Genomic DNA, 14,085 nt, shown 5'->3' on the forward strand with positions numbered 1-14,085 from the left:
TTGCAGAGTTGCCTTTTCCGTAAGTAATAGCCTGAAACAAAGAGTAATTCATACTATTGGAGCACGAGAAGAACTCGGCACTAAATCCGGTGTATACAAAATTACTTGTAACGACTGCCCAAACTATTACATTGGACAGACAGGTAGACCCATTAAAGTAAGGTATAAAGAGCACATGCTAGGTAAAAATGGGGAAAACGTACATAATTCCACGTTTGCCGAACATCTATGGCTCTTACAGCATACGCCACGCGAACTGGACGACGTAGAGTTGCTTCATGAAGCGAATAAGGGTTACAAACTGGACTTGCTCGAAAAATTTGAGATTTTCAAGCATCTGTCTCTAAAAGATGGTTTTGTTCTTAATGAACAGGTGCAGCTTAGAAACAAAAATTTTTTAGACAGTTTCAAACCACTCCTTGCCTTAACGTAATATAGTCTGGCTGACTAGAAGTTAGTTTTCTTGCTTGTTGATGCCGGTGAAATGCGCTATTGCTGTCTTGGGATTTTATGTATTTTTGATGTTTGCTGTTTGTGATTTTCTATGTGTATGTGTGGTTAATTGACTAGTATGTTTTTATTCACAACGACAGATGGTTTCGTTTTATTGTAACATTTTGGTTCTTTTCGCTAGTATGCATTTCACCGCCTACGTTATGCGAGATTCTCGCGCATTACACTAGTGCCCTCTCTCGTTAGATGTGCTCCATAGCGCAAGCTTCATCTGTTTGACACTAGGACATAGGTAAATTGGTTCCATATTTTCTATTTTACATAAATGTTTTTAAATGGTCTGATATGTTTTATTTATTAACACAGAAAGTTTGAATTAGCACAACTTTTAATAATTTTTGATGCGCTTATGGAGGTATTAATGGATTTTAATACGTGCGAGTGTCTGGCACATACCACAAGTGCCCTCTCTCGGCGAAAGCATCTGCCCTAGTGCTTTCACACTCTTGTCTCGATAGTTCATAGGCGAAGTACTGGCGCTAAACTGTTCTCATTGACCCTGTGCACATAGTCATGTTGTACAAATGGAGAAGATGTCTTAATTATTGACGATGCCTTTGGCACAATTGTTTTATTAATCTCCATTGCATGATGTAATTTTAGTAAGTAACTAAAAGATTTTGTGCCTGTATTACTCTGGTAATTTCACTGTTACTTAAGATTTTGTGTTTCTCACTTCCGATGCTAAGGTTTTTCTAATGAAAGTGTCTTCCTGTTCAGGATTTTTTACTTCAGATAAAGGTATATTTATATATACCGAAACCTTGGTGAAGAATATTAATAAATTTTTATCCTGCAACTGTTTTGGCTGTCATCCTTTATCGTTCTGTATTTCTGTTCTCTCGTAGGTTTATATGATAGCTTTGATTTTCCTAAAACTTTGTAAAACCCCATTTACCCCTCCTATATCTCCAACACCCAACAACACTGAATAATTTTAAATGCTTTCGTCATTGTCTTTTCATTTTCGCTGTCAAATTTCTATTTCAAATATTACCTATAGTAATAATGTATTTTTAAAAAAAATTTAAAACTCTCTTGTAATTTGTAACAATTTTTAAGGACTATGTTCTTTATTTCTATTCTGTTGTAGATTTATGTGATTGTACACGTCTTTAACAATGACTTAGCAAACCCCTATTTACTCCTCACCCCCTCCTCCAATTATCTCCAAACCCCCCTTCCAACACCATCCACTACGACTTCCCATTGCTTTAAAACTATATAATACTTTTATGTATCACTGTCCACACACATCTCCTTCCGCTTCTCGGCTTACCATTTGTCATTCATACGTGATACGAAGTATGTAAAGGATATGACCGTTTTCATTGTATTAAATAGAAGTACTTTGTAATGCGTCCTTAAATATTTGTCACCTGCTCGAATTATTTACTTCTGAATACGATAAAATTGAGATCTATATTCCTAGTAAGTTCTTCAGCAAATTTCTCTAGGTTGTCATCTTGGTTTATGACTTGCCTTTTATTTGTCTGTCTGAAGAATTATTTTTCTAATCAACATGTTAGAGGTTCACGCTCATAGCTTGTTCTTCTCGAGATTTTTGTTAGGTGTTATTCTCGGACAGTTGTAATTTTTTTTATTCGTACAATTTTAGATGCAGTTCATCTACTTGCTCTATACTATTCTTGTATTTTTCGAAGTGATTCAAAAAATGTGCATTTTTCCTATTTTTGTGATCCACTTCCATTTATGCAGTCACGTAATTTATATTCCACATGTGGTTACGTTTACTCATAGGTTGAAAACTTTCTGTGTTTTCATGTTAACTGATTAACTTTTTTTTTTGGGGGGGGGGGGGGAGGTCATCAGTCTTCTGACTGCTTTGATGCAGCCTGCCATGAATTCCTCTCCTGTGCTAACCTCTTCATCTCAGAGTAATACTTGCAACCTACATCCTCAATTATTTGCTGGATGTATTCCAATCTCTGTCTTCCTCTACAGTTTTTGCCCTCTGCAGGCCCCTCTAGAACCATGGAAGTCATTCCCTGCTGTCTTAACAGATGTCCTATCATCCTGCCCCTTCTCCTTGTCAGTGTTTCCCACATATTACTTTCCTCTCCGATTCCGTGCAGAACCTCCTCACTCCTTATCTTATCAGTCCACCTAACTTTCAACATCCGTGTGTAGCACCATATCTCTTCTGGTCCAGTTTTCACACAGTCCACGTTTTACTTCGATACAATGAAGTGCTCCATACGTACATTCTCAGAAATTTCTTCCTTAAATTAAGGCCTATGTATGATATTAGTAGACTTCTCTTGGCCAGAAATGCCCTTTTTACCTTTTTTGATGTCCTTCTTCCTCAATTTGTCATTGGTTATTTTGCTGCCTAGGTAGTAGACTTCCTTAACTTCATCTACTACGTGACCATCAATCCTGATGTTAAGTTTCTCGCTGTTCTCCTTTCTGCTACTTCTCGATGCTTTCGTCTTTCTTAGATTTACTCTCAATCCATATTCTGTAGTCATTAGGCTGTTCATTCAGCAAATCATGTAATTCTTCTTCACCTTCACTCAGAATAGCAATGCCATCAGCGAATAGTATCATTGGTATCCTTTCACCCTGAATTTTAATTCCTGAGCCTTTCTTTTATTTCCGTCATTGCTTCTTCGATGTACAGATTGAACAGTAGGGTGAAAGACTACATGCCTGTCTTACACCCTTTTTAATCCGAGCACTCGTTCTTGCTCGTCCGTTCTTATTCCATTTTGCCTCTCGTACGTACTGTGTATCACCCGTCTCTCCCTGTAGCTTATCACTATTTTTCTCAGAATTTCGAACATCTTACACCATTTTACAAAGTCAAACGCTTTTTTCCCGTCGACAAATGCTATGAACGTGTCTTGATTTTTCTTTAGTCTTATTTCCATTATCAACCGCAACATCAGAATTGTCTCTTGGGACCTTTATCTTTCCTAACGCCAAACTAATCGTCGTCTAATACATCCTTAATTTTCTTTTCCGTTCTTCTGTACTATAATTGTAAGCAACTTGGATGCATGAGCTGTTAAGCTGACTGTGCGATAATTGTCGCGCCTGTCAGCTCTTGCAGTCTTCGGAATTGTGTGGATGATATTTCTCCAAAAGTCAGATGGTATGTCGCCAGACTCGTACATTCTACACACCAGCGTGAATAGTCGTTTTGTTTCCACTTCTATCAATGATTTTAGAAATTCTGATGGAGTTTTATCGATCCCCTCTGCTTTATTTTGTCTTAAGTCCTCCAAAGCTCTCTTAAATACTGATTCTAACAGTGGATCCCCTACGTCCTCTAAATCGACTTCTGTTTCTTCTTCTGTCATCGGACAAATCTTCCCCTTCATAGAGGCCTTCAATGCACTCTTTCCACCTGCCCGCTCTCTCCTCTGCGTACAACAGTGGAACTCCCTTGCATTTAATTTAATCGAATTTTGTTTTGACTTCCCTATATGCTGGGCCAGTCCTTCCAACAATCATATCTTTTTCAATTTCGGAATTTCTGTCTGACCATGATGTAATCTAACTGAAATCCTCCCGTACCATCCAACCTTTTCCAAGTATACCTCCACCTTTTGTGATTCTTGAACAAAGTATTCGCTATTAGTAGCTGAAATTTATTATAGCACTCAATTGGTCTTTCTGCTCTCTCATTCTTTGTCCCAAGTCCATTTTCCCCTGTATTGTTTTCTTCTACTCCTTTTCCTACAGCTGTTTTCCAGTCCCCCATGACTATTAGATTCTTATCTCCTTTTATATACTGTAAGGTCCTTTCAATATCATTACATACTTTCTCTATCTCTTCATTTTCAGCATCGTTGTCGGTGTTTGTTTGCTGTCTGTTCTGATAAGAACAACCTTATCACTGACCTGTTCACAGTAACACACTCTCTGTCCTACGTTCCCATTCATAAAGAATCCTAGCCCGTTATACCATTTTCTGCTGCTATTGACATTACCCTATACTCATCTGACCAGAAATCCTGGTCTTCTTTCCATTTCACTTCACTGTCCACTACTATATACACTCCTGGAAATTGAAATAAGAACACCGTGAATTCGTTGTCCCAGGAAGGGGAAACTTTATTGACACATTCCTGGGGTCAGATATATCACATGATCACACTGACAGAACCACAGGCACATAGACACAGGCAACAGAGCATGCACAATGTCGGCACTAGTACAGTGTATATCCACCTTTCGCAGCAATGCAGGCTGCTATTCTCCCATGGAGACGATCGTAGAGATGCTGGATGTAGTCCTGTGGAACGGCTTGCCATGCCATTCCACCTGGCGCCTCAGTTGGACCAGCGTTCGTGCTGGACGTGCAGACCGCGTGAGACGACGCTTCATCCAGTCCCAAACATGCTCAATGGGGGACAGATCCGGAGATCTTGCTGACCAGGGTAGTTGACTTACACCTTCTAGAGCACGTTGGGTGGCACGGGATACATGCGGACGTGCATTGTCCTGTTGGAACAGCAAGTTCCCTTGCCGGTCTAGGAATGGTAGAACGATGGGTTCGATGACGGTTTGGATGTACCGTGCACTATTCAGTGTCCCCTCGACGATCACCAGTGGTGTACGGCCAGTGTAGGAGATCGCTCCCCACACCATGATGCCGGGTGTTGGCCCTGTGTGCCTCGGTCGTATGCAGTCCTGACTGTGGCGCTCACCTGCACGGCGCCAAACACGCATACGACCATCATTGGCACCAAGGCAGAAGCGACTCTCATCGCTGAAGACGACACGTCTCCATTCGTCCCTCCATTCACGCCTGTCGCGACACCACTGGAGGCGGGCTGCACGATGTTGGGGCGTGAGCGGAAGACGGCCTAACGGTGTGCGGGACCGTAGCCCAGCTTCATGGAGACGGTTGCGAATGGTCCTCGCCGATACCCCAGGAGCAACAGTGTCCCTAATTTGCTGGGAAGTGGCGGTGCGGTCCCCTACGGCACTGCGTAGGATCCTACGGTCTTGGCGTGCATCCGTGCGTCGCTGCGGTCCGGTCCCAGGTCGACAGGCACGTGCACCTTCCGCCGACCACTGGCGACAACATCGATGTACTGTGGAGACCTCACGCCCCACGTGTTGAGCAATTCGGCGGTACGTCCACCCGGCCTCCCGCATGCCCACTATACGCCCTCGCTAAAAAATCCGTCAACTGCACATACGGTTCACGTCCACGCTGTCGCGGCATGCTACCAGTGTTAAAGACTGCGATGGAGCTCCGTATGCCACGGCAAACTGGCTGACACTGACGGCGGCGGTGCACAAATGCTGCGCAGCTAGCGCCATTCGACGGCCAACACCGCGGTTCCTGGTGTGTCCGCTGTGCCGTGCGTGTGATCATTGCTTGTACAGCCCTCTCGCAGTGTCCGGAGCAAGTATGGTGGGTCTGACACACCGGTGTCAATGTGTTCTTTTTTCCATTTCCAGGAGTGTAGATCGAGCCTTTGAATTTCCCTTGTCAGATTTTATAGCTTCCCTTCCACGTTCAAACTTCTGACATTCCACGCCCCTACTCGTAAAACGTTGTCATTCCGTTGGTTATTCGGTTTTTTTGTCATGGTCACCTTCCCGTTGGCAGTCCCGTTCCGGAGATCCGAATTTCGGACTACTCCGGAATATTTTGCCAATTGTGAGGTTATCATGACAATTTTTCAATTACAGGCCACATCTCCTGTGGATGCACATTTTGTGACTTTAATGCAGTGGTTCTCATTGCCTTCTGCATCCTCAATTCGTTGATCGTTGCCGATTCTTCCGCCCTAAGGGGCAGTTTCCCACCCCAAGGACAAGGAAGTGCCCTTAACCTCTGTACGGTCCTCTACCCTCTTTGACAAGGCCGTTAGCAGAATGAAGGTGACTTCTTATGCCGGAAGTCTTCGGCCGTCAACGCTGATTATTGACCATAACATAAGCGGTATGGTTATTAATCAAAGACGCTTCCCCTAGATACAGGTGCTATAAGGTGCCACAAATCTGTTATTTTATATTACATTTTGTTATTTTCATTGTAAAGTATTAATTACAATTGCAACTGAACATAGTTAGACAGAGTGAGTCGATAATCACATAATTGTTTAATGAGGACATCCTTGGTTTCGGTGTGATATTCTTCTTTGACTCTTAAGGTTTTTGACATGTCTTGCTTTCAGCTTATACCTCGGTTGCTGTCATTTTTCCACTCAGTCCTTATGTTAATTTTGTATTTGGTCACATTTTTTACGACCGATTTATTTAATGTCTTTTGATCTTAGTCGCAGTCCACTTATTTCTCGTTATATTTATATGAAGACATGTATAACATGTGACAGGTCTGTAACATTTTTCTTAAGTATTTGGTAATTACTACTTCATCTGTGGATTTTATGTCATTTTCAATATCACATTTGGTCTATTTTTGTGTGTTATGTAGGTGCCACGAACATGGTTTAAAACCGAAATTGGCTGTAAATAGGTATTATTATAGAGATCACAGAGTCATGGATTTTTTAAAGTTTGTACATGCTGTTGATTTTCGCTTAAGCGAGATATTTTATATCAGGGACGCAAACGATAAGTTACCATTAGTTCAGTGTAAGATGATATAGGGATACATTTCAGGAAGCCATAATGATATTAATTTGAAAGTGGAAAAACCGAAGTGTAAGTCCCTCAAACATATGAAAGGAGTCTTGTGCATAGTCCAGTACAGACGTCACAACAGTTAACGATAATGCCGTCAGGAGATCAGAAACAGGTAATTTGAATGAGGCCTCACCACAAGAAACCACGATGCAATTTTTACAGTTGGCTCTTGCAGAAATGGATTCAGATGACGATGCATTAATAGCGTTGAAGACCCGACGCAACATAAGGGAAACCGACTGGAACCATCTGAGGAATATTTCCTACTGTCCGGGCTCGGTGGAAGCAGATGACCACGTGGACACAACAGCTCAAGAACTCGTTATGCATTACAAGAGACCACGAAAAGTGTAATCCGGTCACAAGACAAACGGGATTCACAAATACTATGAAAGGTGGGTTCCCAAAATCAGGAAACAGAAGTCACAAAGGCAAAAAGGTTCTACCAAAAAGGCCACGTTGCGGAAGAAAGAGCTTGCAGATTGGACTGATACAGGGATCTTAAAGAGGAATTCAGAGACTGCCTACAGCATGAAAGAATTCAGAGCCATGAGGTAGACCATGTAGAATCGTCTACAAAAAGATAAGGTCTCGGACAATGTTATAAACTCTAAACCGAGCAGATGGCAGCTTGAGAGAAAACTGCCAGTAATCTGCGCAATTACTCATAGGCATTCCCTTTCCAGACGACTCTGCCGAGGGCGAATTTGATTAGTGCAGAGAACTGCAGAACAGGAGTAGTGAAGCGTACAGTGCAGAGAGAATAAATTTTCCATTTTCAGAAGGGGGTGTAGGAACTTTGACCTGAAACTGAAAAGGAGTAAACACCTGATGACGGCATCCTTGTGTCGTGCCCTAACACAAGACAGAGGAAAGACAGGGGCTTTGAGATCACTCTGCCATTTCCGAGTGTGTGAGGAGCAAATGCAGAAAGACAAATTCCCAATGAAGGCGGTTTGATGACTTGGATCAGCGCCAAATGCTGTCGCAGGGCGCCTACGAGATGGGCAGATTCTGGGACTCGACAAGATGCTTGCAGCGGGAAATTCATGGACTTCAGGGCTCTGATTAACACTATTTATCAGCGATCAGACCAACTACTACACTGAAGGCTAATTCTAAACATTAGAAAAATCAAAGGAGGCAATTGGTTGCAAAACAGAGGTTAGTTTCTCAATCGACGGGAGTGGGCGCTAACAGAAGTAGCGAATACTAGCGGTTTGTTAAGTATAAACTTGAGAGCGGAAGTACAAGTGAGAAAAATAGATATGTCGGAGCTTACTGTGGCTGGTCACGAGCGGCACGGAGTCGGCGCCTCAGTGATCTGACTGAGAACTCCTCCGAATACAAAAACATGGGTTTATAAAGAATCGTGGCGACGCACTGTTTCCAGCCAGTCCACCAGCACTTAACAAGCTTCAGCCAATCTGACGAGTCGCAGCGCACATCCAGGGCGCCTCTGGCTAACCACGTTTAGATTCCTCCCATTCTGCCACTCGGTAGGTAGAGATGCCTGTAGACTTTACATTGACAAACTTCAAGCTTGGAAGCAACAGCGTTCAGCTGATAGCTACACGCCACTGCTACTCCTATTATGGCCAGCAACAACAGTGTCCTACGTCACTTGGCCCTATCCTGTGGAGACTGCTGTAGTAGCACTCTTTAACATCTGTAAACCCACTGACGTTGCAACTCTGAGGAGCAGGTATCAACCTTTCTGCCTGTGCTAAGACGTGCCTTTTCGTTGCCATCTTCTGCTGTGACGCCTTACAACAGCTAGATCGTGGATGGAGTTACCAGTTAATTCTCTGAAGTGAAACTTGTCCCCTGGGACAGCTGCCCAGAGCGTCTGCTATTTTCGGGGCTCTAGTTTTGCTATTTAGCTCCGGTAACCTCTCTGCACTGTTGATCTGATTTCCTATCTTGGAGTGCCCTTGATGGCTCCCAGGAGTATTTAGCGTAATAACGTACAAGTCATTTCATCGTCAATATATGAAAATTCTATAGCCCCTTCCTTTGTCGTATAAGTTTATATTTGTGCCAGCGATGTAACGCATGTTTATTACGAGATTTTGGAAAAAAACCTAATGTGATTTATTGGAAAAGGGCTCTAATGTCATAGACACCAATTTTCCTTGAGAAGCTGCTATGCGGTAGACTACAGTAGGAAATATTTCTTCATGGAGTGATCTCCCAACAACATGGTTTCAGAAGTGGCAAGTCATCAGAAGACGCTTTCGCCAGAATAGTGGACACTGCCAGGACATTCGGTCACTGATAACGGCTAGCACTTTTTCTTCGCCCGAGAGACTTGGACTGCCCATGAGAATAACACTGTTGTCTTAACAGGTACTGCTGAAACAGATAAGCGGCTTTGTCGTGCCCAGGATGGATCCTTACAAAAGTTATTTCAAAATGCTGCCCGAAGGGATCTGTAAGTGGCCCTGTGTGTTGGCATATGGTACTTGGCCCGGTATTAGGAAGGCTGAATGACAACGAAACGTCGTAGAAGCACAGGGAAATCCCGACGACGTGGTGACCGTTGTGAAGGGAAGCCTCAGAAGTAACTTCAAAGAAGGATGTAATATATTCCTTCAAGAATTACATCAGTGGTGCCAAGGAATTAACTTGTTTGTAAAGACCACGTACACTTTTATTCAACAGAATTCTTTTAAGAGATCCGGTCATAAAATTAAGCAACAGATCTATAAAGCGAAAGATATGTTGGCGTCTTTTTCGACGAGCGACAAAATTATAGTGCGCATATTGAAGAAATGATCAATAGAGGCAAGAACATGATTAATAAAATCATCAGCCTAGCCAGCCATGGTTATAAAATAACAACGCAAACACCAATACAAATAGTTAAGATGGAGATATATGGAATACTTCTTCGCTTGACGGGAGCTTTCGGTACTATTCCAATTACGTCGTTGCGGATAGTACTTGGAACGTGTCCACTCCATCTCCAGATACGGAATAAGGAGGGCGATGAAAGAAGAACATGAAGTGCAAAATTTTTATAGAAATATGGGCTACAAACAAGCAGGAAATACACAGTCAGGTCCTCCTCCTGAAGCAGAAAGAATGGGATGATGCGCAAACAGGGGAGACGAAAGTATTGGTTTTCTCCCAGAGGTAAATTAGAGACTGGGAATGAAGCAGCCCAGTCCTTCAAGAGACGAGACACACTTCATGACGGGTCATGGGCTTTACGCGAAGTACTGACATCGAACTGGGTGAAGACAAATCTCCGAATGTGCCTGTTGTGAAGAAGACACGCCAGAACATACATTCTAGCGATATCCGTTTTGTTGATATCGATCAGCAGTATGTAAATCAGCACGGAAGACTCGATGTCAGGAAGATACAGAGTTGCGAGAAAAAATGTCAGATCCTGGACAGTATCACCGTCGCAGTTTCAAGAAAGGATTGTGTAGTGAGTAAACTTATCAGTCTACTCCTGTTCATTGCACTACAGGAGCTTGTGACAAAAGATCGAGCTGCAACGCAGCGGAGAAAGCTGAGGTCAACATCTGCGGCAGACGAACAGCCAGCAGCGCATGCACGGTGATCGTAACAATAGCAGAGTGGAACTGCAGCCGCGGCACGCGAGGAAATAGAACCGGGGTGACATGTGCCGGCATATGGTTACGCCCCTCACAGGCAACAACAGTGCTCCCTGGTTACGGGAGAGTCGTGCCTTGCAAACAGGGAGAGGGCAGATAACGGAAGAGACAGATGCAAACACAGTGCCCCCGCAGAGACAAGGAAAGGCAGAGTATGCGTACGGACCGGGAAGCAGTGGAGTGCGTTGTGAAATGTGGCAGACAAAAAACTGCTGTCGTCGCTGTTTATAATGTATTTCAGTTAGTTATAGTGTACACCAAGCGTGGAAGAAAACTGTCATCTTCCACCTTCCCAAGAACGAAATTACAGAACTCCACACGTTGTTATTTGTCACCTTCACGAAGAGCTTGCAATAGCTGAATTTTGTGTGGTTTCATGTGTAAACGTCGACGCAACACACGCCAGACGGACATCGGGGGCATGTTGAGCTGTCGAGGTGCACGACGAACGGATTTCTGCTGATTCCTTGTGAAACTATGGCGGACGCGTTCGACGTCTGTGTCAGACACACGGGGACGACCCGGCGATTTGCCTTTACACAAACAACCTGTTTCTCGGAATTGCTCGTGCCATCGTCTAATGCTCTGTGCTATAGCATGACCCACACCATACCTAGTACGAAAGATACGCAGAGCAGTTATTACTGACCCGCACTGCCCAAAACATAGAAGACAAAACGCTTTCTGTTGTCCCGACGCCATTTTTAGCAGAACTGAAGTGGGCACACACTGTTGATACCTAGCGGGAACCATGTACGTAAGCCGGCCGGAGTGGCCGCGCGGTTCTAGGCGCTACAGGCTGGAACCGCGTGACCGCTACGGTCGCAGGTTCGAATCCTGCCTCGGGCATGGATGTTTGTGATGTCCTTAGGTTAGTTAGGTTTACGTAGTTCTAAGTTCTAGGGGACTGATGACCTCAGAAGTTAAGTCCCATAGTGCTCAGAGCCATTTGAACCATGTACGTAAAATTCGAGAGCTGGCTCTTTCCAACAGTACGTTATTCACGCACATATCTCAAATAACATAACAGTTAAGTTTTTTTTAAAAAAATCGGATGATTCTTTGTGATACATCTTGTATGTTGCGGGCCGCCTGTTTGACACTCATGAGAGCTTATCCAGGATCTGAGCTGTAGGAGGACGGGAGCAAGTCTTATTAGTTCGAGGTGAATGAAATAGTATTACAATTTCAGAACAAATAGCTCTGGGTATTCTTTTTGGTGGTCAGAATCCATCACATGTTCTGCCTTTATTGAAAGTGATACTTAAGCGATATGTCGATGTGTGCGGCAGTGCTGTTACGATAAGGAACTGAGGTGGTGTGGCGTTGCCGGCAGGGCTCTGTACTACGAGCAGGCGGGCGGCGCGCGTAGCCAGCGTGCGGTAGACGCGGCGGCGATGGACGTGGGCCGGCTGCTGGGCGCGCCCGCCTGGCGCCTGGGGCTGCTGGCGTCGGGCAAGGCCCTGGTCGCGGGCCCGCTGCTCATCACCACGGCGGAGGGCGGCCGCATCGACTGCGCGCGCGCCGCCGCAGGTAGGCACCGGCAGCCGCGGCTCCGGCGCTGCGACTGTCTTCGGCTGCTACTGTAGTCGGCAACAGCCGTAAACAAACGAGTACTTCGGCGGCCGCGGGGAGAGAAGAGGGTATGTAAACTGAAGGAGGAGGGGGGAGAAGGGAACGGAAAGGCACTATTGAAATCAGCTGCATCAGGACTTTGTGCGACATCAGCGGCGACGAGTTGCAGTGTATGCCGGACCAGGATTGCAACCTACGATTTCCTGCTTAGTAGACTGCCGAGTTGACGACTCCACTATCCGGACACAGTGTTTATCGTAAATGCGCGGGCTATCTCGGCACGTCTGTCGGCCGACCCACACTCCCACCCAGCGCCACCTGTCCGCAGCCGCTGCACATGCCCTTCATGCTCGCTACTTAGAGATTCGCGTAGGAGCTCGGACGTAATTATGCATCCGCACTGGTGGATTCATTGCTCTTAGAGATGAATCAATTATATGAATGCGTGGTGTCTGTGCGAAAGAACAGACTACCCATTCATTCATATGAGAGAAGAGGTGCTGGAGGAAAACCTGCGCCTACTCGCGGGTCTAAAGGTGTGGTTCAGATCAAATGGCTCTGAGCACTGTGGGACTTAACTTCTGAGGTCATCAGTCGCCTAGAACTTAGAACTACTTAAACCTAACTAACCTAAGGACATCACACACATCCATGCCCGAGGCATGATTCCAACTTGCGACCGTAGAGGTCGCGCGATTCCAGACTGAAGCGCCTAGAACCGCTCGGCCACCTCGGCCGGCTCTAAACGTGTGATTTGTGCTTTGGCGAAAACAGAACTGACGTATGGTTATAGGGATCACCGATCTGTTCTGGTATCGTAAATTCATTCTCTTCCCTCGTTTCAAAATAAGAACCGAAAAAAAGGAAAAAGAGCAGTATGCAAAGCATTCGGTGATGGTTACTACACAAGTGCTTGCTGAGATTGGCAGTGTCATAAACGAGGTACTACAGGTCCGACCGGTGCCGGTATCTTTCGCAGCTATAGTTCAAAACCGCCTGAAACTGTCACGTTCATGCGTTCGCACTATACCATAATGAGTATAACAGTTGTGTGTCGACAGCATATCTACAGGCGTCCACATTTTGTTAATATATTATGCTGAACGATGCACAGTTCTTCGTAATGCGATGTTTTCGCTGGGTGTGTCATTTACGTTACATACTGCCACTTCTGAAAAGACAAGTTAATTTGCTCTATCATCTTCTTTGTAAAGAAACAGCGAGCGAGGTGGCGCAATGGTTAGCACACTGGACTCGCATTCGCGAGGACGATGGTTCAAACCCGCGTGCGGCCATCCTGATTTGGGTTTTCCGTGATTTCCCTAAATCGCTTCGGGCAAATGCGGGGATGGTTCCTCTGAGAGGGCACGGCCGACTTCCTCCCCTAATCCTATGGGACCGATGACCTCGCTGTTTCGTCCCCTCCCCTCAACCAACTAACCAACCTTAAAGAAACAATGCCGCGCGGGATTAGCCGAGCGGTCTCGGGCGCTGCAGTCATGGATTGTGCGGCTGGTCCCGGCGGAGGTTCGAGTCCTCCCTCGGGCATGGGTGTGTGTGTGTGTGTTTGTCCATAGGCTAATTTAGGTTTAGTGTGTAAGCTTAGGGACTGATGACCTTAGCACTCAAGTCCCATAAGATTTCACACACATTTTTTAAAGAAACAACATGTGTTGGGAGTATGTAATTCAGACTGTTCCAGCTCTTGCGCTCGCCCGTAAGTTGGGGGCGC

At 44.9% G+C, this 14,085-nt stretch overlaps 1 protein-coding gene across 1 annotated transcript in view; it reads left to right on the forward strand.

Annotated features, from left to right (window-relative positions):
- Positions 1-14,085, forward strand: part of LOC126263588 (meiotic recombination protein SPO11) — a 135,068-nt gene that overhangs the window by 54,054 nt on the left and 66,929 nt on the right. Inside the window, exon 3 of the mRNA XM_049960681.1 lies at positions 12,115-12,311. Within this exon, the coding sequence (XP_049816638.1) occupies positions 12,115-12,311 (197 nt within the window). The remainder of the gene's footprint in view (positions 1-12,114; positions 12,312-14,085) is intronic.

The sequence above is a fragment of the Schistocerca nitens genome, chromosome 6 (assembly GCF_023898315.1).
Source record: "Schistocerca nitens isolate TAMUIC-IGC-003100 chromosome 6, iqSchNite1.1, whole genome shotgun sequence".
Classification (NCBI taxonomy): domain Eukaryota; kingdom Metazoa; phylum Arthropoda; class Insecta; order Orthoptera; family Acrididae; genus Schistocerca; species Schistocerca nitens.